Source organism: Notamacropus eugenii (assembly GCF_028372415.1).
Source record: "Notamacropus eugenii isolate mMacEug1 chromosome Y unlocalized genomic scaffold, mMacEug1.pri_v2 SUPER_Y_unloc_1, whole genome shotgun sequence".
Lineage (NCBI taxonomy): Eukaryota > Metazoa > Chordata > Mammalia > Diprotodontia > Macropodidae > Notamacropus > Notamacropus eugenii.
The window spans coordinates 367,100-377,307 of NW_027325109.1; the positions used below are offsets into that span (position 1 = coordinate 367,100).

General features: G+C 36.3%; 1 protein-coding gene across 3 annotated transcripts; it reads right to left on the reverse strand.

Annotated features, from left to right (window-relative positions):
- Positions 1–295: 295 nt before the first annotated feature.
- LOC140516980 (olfactory receptor 8K3-like) lies at positions 296–9,889 on the reverse strand. Of its 3 annotated transcripts, none has more exons than XM_072627834.1 (2): positions 8,963–9,889; positions 296–313 (listed from the first exon to the last, which is right to left on the reverse strand). In XM_072627834.1, exons 1-2 carry the CDS (start codon positions 9,887–9,889, stop codon positions 296–298), a joined length of 945 nt encoding a protein of 314 aa, XP_072483935.1. The 3 variants fall into 3 exon arrangements, with proteins under 3 accessions (XP_072483935.1, XP_072483936.1, XP_072483934.1); XM_072627835.1 differs by lacking the exon at positions 296–313 and adding an exon at positions 7,943–7,948; XM_072627833.1 differs by lacking the exon at positions 296–313 and having other exon boundaries at positions 8,945–9,889.
- Between the last annotated feature and the right edge of the window lie 319 nt (positions 9,890–10,208).

Consider the following 10,208-nt stretch of genomic DNA (forward strand, 5'->3'; position numbering starts at 1 on the left):
TTTTCTCCCTTTCTTGAATCTCTTTGGGCAATGGGTCTAGTAGTTAGAATAGCTGAGTTCAAAGGTCATGCAAAAGTTAATAATGTTGGGGGCATAGTTCCACATTGCTTTCCATCATGACCAGACAAGCTCACAGTTTTCCACGCAGTGCATTGTCATTCCTATTTACTCATAACCCTTCCAGAATTTGTTATTTTTCTCTTATGTGCTTTTGGCCAGTATGAAATGTGTGAGGGATAACTTCAAAGATGTTTTAATTTAGTTTCTCAAATTATTGGTGATTTAGAGCATTTTTTCATATGGTTTTGGATAGCTTGTATTTCTTCTTTTCAAAGCTGATTGGTCATATCTTTGACCATCTATTACAGTATAGCCTACCTTGGTCTTATAAATTTGAATCTGTTCTTCATACAACTTGAACATAAAATCTTTATCACAGAAAATTCCTACTAAGATTTTTCCCACAGTCACTTCTTTCTTTCTAATTATACCTACCTTAGATTTGTATCTGCAGCATCTTTTCAATTTTATAAAACCAAAACCATCTATTTTGTCACATGATCATATCTATTGCTTGATTAGACTTGAACTCTTGCCTCATACATAGATTATAAAGGTAATTTCTTAGTTAGTGCTCCAATTTGGTCAAGATAAGACCTTTTATATCTAGGTCATATATCCAGCTAGCGATTGTCTTAGTGTAATGTGTTTGTCTAAAACTAATTTCTGACATACTGTTTTCCAGTTTATCCAAGAGTTCTTGTCAAATCCTGAGTCCTCCTCCTTAATGGTGGTCTTTATAAAACAATATGCTACCAAGATTGTTTGATGTTGTAAAATGTTATTGGCTTCACTGACAAACCTCTCAATTGCTTAACCAGTATCATATCATTTTAATGAGTAATGGCTTGTAGTAGATCTGATAATGAGAGATCCCTTTCCTTGAAACTTAATTTTCATTGTTATCATAGAGATTTTTGATCTGTTGGTATTCCACATGAAATTGATTATTATTTTTCTAGCTCAACAAAATATAACTTTGATTGTTTGATTTGTAAATAATTGTATCAGTTATCTCATTTTACTGGTATAGTAATTTTCAGTATATTGGATTAAATTACCCATGAGCTACAAATGTTTATCCCATTATCCAATCTATCTTGATTTCTGTAGAGAGTTTTCTAATTGGATTCATAAAAGTCTTGGTTTCCTCTTGGTAGAATTCTCAAATATCATATAGCTTCTGTAATTATTTTGTGTCTTTCATGGATTATCTTTTAGTTCTTAATTACTCATTTTAACACACTTTTCATTATAAATGTTGAGTTCCAAATTTTCTCCCTCCTTCAAATTCCCTCCTCATGCCACTGAGACTGTAAGCAAAATTATATCAATTATACATGTGAAACTACACAAAATATTTCCATTTTAGACACATAACCAAAAATAAATAAATAAGAAAATTATGCTTCAGTTTGTACTCAGAGTTCATCAATTAGCTCTCTGGAGGTGGATGGCATTTTTCATCATCATAGTAGTCTAGCCATTTGTTTCTGAAAACACCCCCTCATCATTTCCTTAGAATAAAATAGTGCTTTATTACAATCATGTGACACAGCATGTTCAGTCATTCCCCAATTCATGAAAATCCCCTTGATTTTCAATTTTTTGCTACCAGAAATACAGTTGCTAAAAATAATTTTGTGCATATCTGTCCTTTGTGTTTTTTATCTCTTTGAGGTACAAACCTAGCAGTGGTATTTCTGGGTCAATGTGTAGACTCAGCCTTATAGTCCTTTGAGCACAGTTCCAAATCGTTCTCCAGAACACAGTGCATTAATTTACATACTTTCACCCATTTCGTCCAGCACTTGTCATTTCTGGTATGTATAAAAAAGTTCTTCAAAATTGTTTCATTGTGCATTTATCTAATCAGTAGTGATTTAGATAATTTTATATGACTATAGATAGTTTTCATTTCTTCTGAAGACTGCTTGTTCATGTCGTTTGAACAATTTATCAATTGTGGAATTACTCTTATTTTTATAAATTTAATGCAGTGACTTATACAGTTTAGAGATAAGACCTTTATCAGAGAAATACTGCAACTTCTTTGGTAAATTTTACTTCATTGTCTATGTTACCTTTCAAAAAATATGGTTCCCTCGTATATCCCTTTGATTAATTCTATTTTTGGTTCAACTTAGATGATGATTGCTAATGTAGGATTTTTTTTTTTAATTCAGGTGAAGCATAATAGATTTTACTCCAACTCTTTATTTTAACTCATTTTACTGGTATCATGTTTCAAGTGTGTCTCTTATTAAAAAAACATATAGTTGGATTCTGGTTTCTAATCCATCCTCCTATCTGCTTCTGTTTTTGTGAGTGAGTTCATTACACTCACATGTATGATTACCAACTGTACATTTCCCTTCTTCTTATTTTATTCTTTTGATCCTTCATTCTCTTTTTCATGTACCTCTCTAAAAGTCTGCTTTGTCTCTTTTCAATGTCTCCCTTAATATTCCTCCCCTTTTATCTCTCCTTGCCATCTCTCTTATAGCCTTCACCACTTCTTTCCCTGTTGGGTAAAATAGATTTGTGTACCCGAATGGGTCTCTATATAGATTCTACTTTAGTTGAGCAAATAGCAATGGGAGTGAGGATTAAGTATCTTAATATCACTCCAGCTCCATTTGCCCCTCTATTATTTTTCGTAATTCAATAGTATTCTTTTTTCTACAAATTACATGTAACAATAGTTTATAACATTCACTTTTATAAGATTTTGATTTATATTATTTCTCCCTCCCTTCCTCCTCACCCCCTTCCCAAGACAGCAGACAATCTGATATAGTTTTACACGTACAGTCATATTAAACATATTTCCACATTAATCATATTGTGGAAGAAGAAGCAGAACAAAAGGGAAAGCCACACAACAAATGGGAAATATTATGCTTCAATTTGCATTCAGAGTCTATCAGTTCTTTCTCTGGATGTGGATATCATTTTCCATCATGATTCTTATAGAATCGTCTTGGATCATTACGTTTCTAAGAAGAGATAAGTTTATCATCATTGATCATTGCACAATGTGTTACTTTGTGCATTGTTCCCCTGGTTCTTCTCACTTCACTCAAAATCAGCTCATGTAAGTCTTTCCAATTATTTTTCTACAACATGTCTGTTCATCATTTCTTATAGCACAATAGTATTGGATTACATTTATATAGCACAACTTGTTCAGCTTTCTCCAGTTATGGACATCCCCTCAATTTCAAATTCTTGGCCACCACAAAAAAGAGCTGCTATAAATATGTTTGTACATGTGGGACCTTTCTTCTTTTTTATGACAGACGACATCTCCAATGGGCTGTGCTCCCCAACTGTCTTTTCCGATGTCCCTATAAGTTATCTTAAGCTGTAAAATTCTTTCCCTTTGTATTTTTGGAGGCTCTGTTGCTCCAGAAACCTTTAAATGACTTGACATAATGTTTTTTCCACGGAGAACAGGAGAACTCAGGCAACTTCCTGGCTTTTCTCCACTATCTTCACCCTTCTACTATTAAAGTTTTTCCTTGCACATCTCTTTTATGTGGACAAAAACTTCCCCATTTTGCCTGCTTATTACCCCTGCTCCCAGTTCATCCCTCTTTCTCACTCAATTTTTTTGAGATCATCCTAAAGTAATCAACTCATACTCATACTCTCTGTCTGTATAGACTTTTAATTGCTATAAATAATGAAAACATTTCTTAGGTGGTACATTTTTTAATCTTCCCATATGGAAATGTAAACATTTTAACTCTATTGAGTCTCTTATGATTACTCTTTCATGTGTATCTTTTCATTCTTCTCTTGAATCTTGCAGTTTGAATGGTGAATTTTCTAACTAGCTATGAATTTTCCATTAGGCATAGTTGAAAGTCCTTGATTTCATTAAATATCCTTTTTGTTCTCCTGTGGGATTACACTCAATTTTTCTGGGTAGGTTATTTTTGGTTGGGGGGGGCGGTGCATAGCCAAGATGGCAGAGTGAGAGCAACTACTCACCTAAGCTCTTAGAAAAACTCCTTCAGATACCTCTAAAAAGAGAATCTAACCAAATTATGAAGGTGCAGAATCCAATAGGAGACAGACTTTGGCAGATTCACAGATCAAGCCACACTGGAAGGTTCACGGGAAGGATCTGTTCCACTGGGGAAGAGGAGCATACAGTGCACAGCACAGCATGGCAGAGCTGAGAAGGAAAGCCCCTGGGTAGTCTGAGGCAGCAGGAGCATGGCAGGATAGCAGCTCAGGGTGGGAATCCAGTGGAGCTGAGTGAGTGAAAGCCAAGGAGTTCCAGATATCTACAACAGCTGCTCCTGAGACTATCAGCCCATAGATTAAATGCCTGTAAGTCACCTCCTCTAACTTCCGGGAGCTAAAATGCTCCCCCTCCCCTTGTTGACCTTGAAAGAACCATAAAATATTTCCCTAGAAAAGTTCTGGATAACTGGGATCAGCAGAAGAGTTAAACCGTCTCATAACACGTGAGGCTAGGAAAATCACTAAGGAGTATTCCTCTTACTGTAGCAGAGGACTAGAGCTGTCCCAGACAACTCCATTTCAGTGAACAAGGAGGAGATCCGGAGCTCCAGGGGAGTGGAATCTCGAAACCACAAACACCAGGATCCCAGACATGCCTCAGCACTCCAGGGGAGAAAGGAAGACATTAAGGCAGCAGGAATCACCAACTTCTGAGATAGTCTTTGCTTTAGTTCAATTGAGGAGATCTCCCTTGACCAGACCACTCCTCCCCAACACTTAACAAGGTAGCTCCAGGGCAAAACCGGGGAAACACAAAAAGACTTCACTTGTCTTCTGTTTTCTCACAATATCCAGCTCAGCACCAGGTTCTTTAGCTTGTAGCTGAAAGAACCAGAGGCCAAAACACACAAAGCCTCACCATCATGAATAAGAAGCAAAGCAGGAAGGACAAGACCATAGAATCTTTCTATGGGGACAAGGAGTAAAACATGAATACCAAAGAGATCAATATTGAGACTGTACTCTCATCGGAAATTTCAGAACGGCCTATGAACTGGTGTCATTCACAAAGAACATTCTTGGAAGAGCCGCAGAAGGAAATAGAAAAAAAATCTGGCCAATGATTTTAAAAGTATGAAGAAAGATCTCACTGAAGAGAACAGCTCTTTAAAAAGGAAAATTGAACAAATAGAAAAGCTAGCACAAAACCTAACTGGAGAAAATAATTCCTTAAAAGAAATAATTGAACAGATGGAAAAGGAGATGCAAAAGTTGAGTGAAGAAAATAATTTGATGAAAATTAGAAGTGGGCAACTAGAAGCAAATGACTCTATGAGACATCAAGAATCAGTCAAATAAAATATAAAGAATGAAAAGATAGAAGAAAATGTAAATATCTGATTGGAGCAACAACTGACCTGCAAAATAGATCCAAGAGAGAAAAATTAAGAATTATTGGCCTACCAGAAAGCCATGATGAAAACAAAAACAGCCTGGACAATATCTTCCAAGAAATCATCAAGGAAAACTGCCCCAAAGTCCTAGAACTAGAAGACAAAATAGTCATCAAAAGAGTCGATCGTTTACCTCCTGAAAGGGATCCCAAACTAAAAACACCAAGGAATAGCTTTGCCAAATTCCAGAACTATCACGTGAAGGAGAAAATATTACTGGCACCCAGAAAGAAACTATTCAAATATTGAGGCGCTACAGTCAAGATCACACAAGACCTTGCAGATTCTACATTAAAAGATGGAAGGAATTGGAATATGATATTGTTGAGCAAATGAACTGGGACTACAACCAAGGAGCAATTATCCAGCAAAGTTCAGCATAACAGGCAAGGAGATGGACATTCAATGAAATAAGGGACTTCCAGACCTTCCTGACACAAAAGCCAGAATTCAAAAGAAAATTTGATCTTCAAATGCAGGTCTCAAGAGAGGCTTAAAAACGTAAACGGGGAAAAGAAAAACTTGTTACTCAATATAGGCAAACTATTTACCTCCCTTTAAGGGAAGGGGATACTTGTTAATCTTGAGAATTGTATATCTATTGCAAAATATAAAAGGGATATCCACAGATAGAGGGAGCTGGTATAAAGTAAATGATGTTATGATAAAAATGTGATTTAAGCCTGCGAAGGGATTGTAACAGGAGATATGAAAATGAGGAAGGAGAAAATGGTAAATTATATCACAGGAAGAAGCACAAACTTATATTGCAGGAGAAGGATAAAGTGGAGAGAGATGAGCATTGTTTGAGAGGTACTCTCTTCTGATTTGGTTCAAGCAGGGAACAACAAACTTAATTAAGTATATAAATCTAACTAGTTCTACAAGCAGTAGGTAGGGAATGGGAAAAGAAAGAGGAGGGGAGGCTAAAAGGGAGGTAAGAAGTGGCAAGGTTATTTTTGGTTGGAATACTAGCTCCTTGGCATTCTAGAATATCATATTCTAAATGCTTTCCTCTTAGTTTTTTCTTAAACTTTTCCAGAAATTTTTGTTGGTTTTGTGTTCATTTAGTATTTTTTTCCTTGAGAATTTTCTTGTAGCTATTTTCACATTGATATCTTCTTTTAAGTTTATGCCTTAGATTTCACTGTTGCCATAGTAGCTTTGTGTGGTCAAGTTATTTTGTTGTTAATTGCTCATTTTACCAGTTCATTTCTTGAATTTAAACTTAATATTAACTTTGGTCTGGGGGTGGGGAGATATTGTCCCAAGTTTTAAGTTTTGCTGTGCTGCTCTTTTCAGGTATATTTTAATCCATCAGCCAAAATTTATTAAGCATTAATTATTTCTTATATATTTATTAATATGTCTCAGAAACTGTTCATGGTGACGAAAAATGATAATCCAACAAATTTGGATGAAGGTCCTCAGTGAAGGGGAACCTACTACATATAAGACAGCTCATTGCCCTTTTGAATAACTCATTTTAGATAACTTTCTTAGGTTCAAACAACATATTTCTGATCTCTGTAGAAAACCGAATCAGGTGAATTTATAACTTTTGAATCTTCTGTCAAATTCAACGTGTCACTGAGTTGTTTATCAAAATAAGTATATCTCCGATATAACCTTTGCCTAATTTACCCATTTACCAATGGGATCTCCAATGTAACACTTTAAAAAGATTTACTTAGGGATTGTGATTAATTGGATTATGTTACCCACCTCTCCAAAACCATTATTCATGATTTCTTATCCTTCTCTCTCTCTTTCTCTCTCTCCCACACACGTATCACATATAGAGAGATATATGTTTATATGTGTAGCACATGAGTGTATATATAGTAAAACTTCTTACAAGTCTCTGTGTATTGTATACACACAGGTCCTCTGACATGGTAATACACAGAAAAGTATTTACAAAAATAATGCCTAATAAATGCTTCCTAACTGATCAGAATATGCTTTGACGAGGTAATTTTTTCCAAGGTGGGTACTTCCTTTCTAAATGCAGTTATATAGATGTCGATCTTAAATAAATTCTTACTAAGTTTTCAAGACTCGCTGGGACTGAAAAAAAAATCAGACATTACACCATGTGAGTCTTCACCCTCCATTGCTCATGGTAGATGGACAGAGAGCATAATTTGCCTGAAAAGTTTTTTGTTGATAAAGGTTTTAAGAATATCTTCAAAAACTTAATGCCGGTTCTTAGAAAATGACTTAGGGGGTGATTTATAGTTATTTTATCAATGCCTTTTACACATGTAAGGCCACAGAGGAATCATTACTTGCTAAAAAGGATCAGATGAAAAAGAGCAACAAATCCAGCCCAGCATCACGCTTTCATTTTCTGGCAGGATGAAGGCCAAGACGTCCATGCTGAATCTAAAAAATCTGGATGTTTTGAGAATATACTCTGTGTCATCTAACATGTCATATACCTTATCTCATGACTTAATACTAGTGACTAGACCACAACATTTCATCTTGTACCTCCCTCCTGCATTTATATGAATCCTTTATATTGAGACATATGAGTACTTGGGAAAACCCTCCTACAACTTAGATTTGGCTCCATGGTGCGATCACAGTTTAATTTGAAATTTCCTTTGCTCCATGATGCAGATCAGGTGTCTACTTGCCTCTTTTGTGGGGTTTGTCTGTACCTTCCTCAAGCATAGGCCATAAAAGCTTTACTTGTCAGTCATAACATGGATATGATTCTTCCCTACTAACCCTCTACATTTATTGTATGGTTCATAACACAGAAAGTGGAAGCGAAACCCATGAAAAAGACTGTGGGGAGATGATGGAGGAGGCAGAGGGAAGGAGGAAGATAGAAGAGTAATCCTTTGGTGTAAGGGAATTGCCAACCCTCAACCCTCTTGGATGGCGTACACCAGTCACGGCTCAGGTAAACTGAGGGGAGATTGATAAGGCATGGACAAGATGGCGTTGGGAGGAAGGGTTCTGCCCCTGTTTACTATCAGATACTTCCTGGAAAGTAGAAGTAAAAACTTGCTTAAACTAGCTTAAAACTTGCTCGAGATGCTTACGTAATTAAGGCCATAAAAGTGCATGAGCTAGCTGGAATAAACGGAGTTATTCACTATCTCGTCTCCCGCTCCATTCATTGCTCACAGTTCGCTCCGCCAAGACTGAAGGGCACTGCTGGTAGGAGTAAGAGCTGTTGGTCTGGGGGTACGGGCCCTAAACCCGTACACTTTGGTGCCTGGAGTCTGATATTCTGTGCCAGAAAGAGCTCAATTTACATCTTTTTCCTGCCACTAAAACCTACTAAGCTGAGGGCAAATGCCTTAATTTTTACAAGATTAAATTATTCTTCTTTAAATCTGATAACACTGGTCAAATAAATGTCATAGCTTGTATATTTGCTTCTAATAATCAAATAGGATCTCGTTCTATATGGTACCTAAACGAAGACATTTTCAGTAGTTTTCTAGGGCTCTTTTCAAGGCACCTTTGACTTCCTTATTTCTCAAACTATATATCAAAGGGTTGAGCATGGGAATGACCAGAGTATAAAAGACAGAGGCCACCTTGTCTGTATCAAAGGAGTGGCTGGACTTGGGCTGCAGGTACATGAAAGTTAGTGTCCCATATAATATAACCACCACAGTGAGATGAGAGCCACAGGTGGAGAAGACTTTGCATCTGCTCTCAGCAGAGTTCATCCTGAGGATGGCCATAAGAATGAGTCCATATGAAACAAGAACAACCACTAGGGAGAAAATTAAATTGAAAGCAGAAAGGCTCAGAAGAATTAATTCTACATCTTTTGTATCCTTGCATAAAATACTTATGAGGGGGAGACTATCACAGTAAAAATGACTAATTACATTAGATTTCCAAAAGGATGAATTAAAAATCTTAATTGTAATCAATAGTGCTTCAAATGAGCTGTATAGATATGATATGGCCACCAAGATGGAGCACACTCTGTCTGACATGATAACTATGTACAGCAGAGGACTACAGATGGCTACATAGCAGTCATAGGCCATCACTGATAGCATAAAAAGTTCATTTACCATTAATGTTATGAAGACAACTAATTGTGTTGCACATGCAGTATAAGAAATGGTATTTTTCTCGATAACAAAATTAACCAACATTTTTGGGCCAATGGCAGTAGAGTATCCAAGATCAATAAATGCCAGATTCCTAAGGAAAAAGTACATGGGAGTTTTCAGGTGAGAATCAATCTTCGTCAAGATAATCAAGCCCAGGTTCCCCAGAACTATGGTCAAATAGATGAAGAGGAACAGAAGGAAAAGGAGGATCTGCAGGTCAGGGTGATCTGTGATGCCCATGAGAATGAATTCAGTTAGTTTTACTGATATTGTTTCATTCCACTTGTCCATTGCTTCCATCCCAGGAAAGCAGTCTGAAAAGAAAGGGACATATGCTCTTTGAATCTAAGATGTATCAATCACAAGACATTTTGTAAGTAGGAGATTTAGGAATACCTCTCACTGTTCAGAATATCAAGGAGTTGCACAAAGATCTCCTTACGTCCTATGACCTCTCCTTAGAGTCTGCATCACAGACAGATACCATTGTTGTCAACAGAAGAAACTGAGCCTGGGTAAAATTTTGATATATTTAATACCTATCTCTTCAGTGGTATAATAGAACTTTCTTTATGAATATTTTTTCTCATAATTGTATCTTGAAAGATAACATAAATCA

Coding starts and splice junctions, on each gene's coding strand:
- LOC140516980 (XM_072627834.1), bottom strand. CDS start 9,889: ATGGAAGCAATGGACAAGTGGAATGAAACAATATCAGTAAAACTAACT.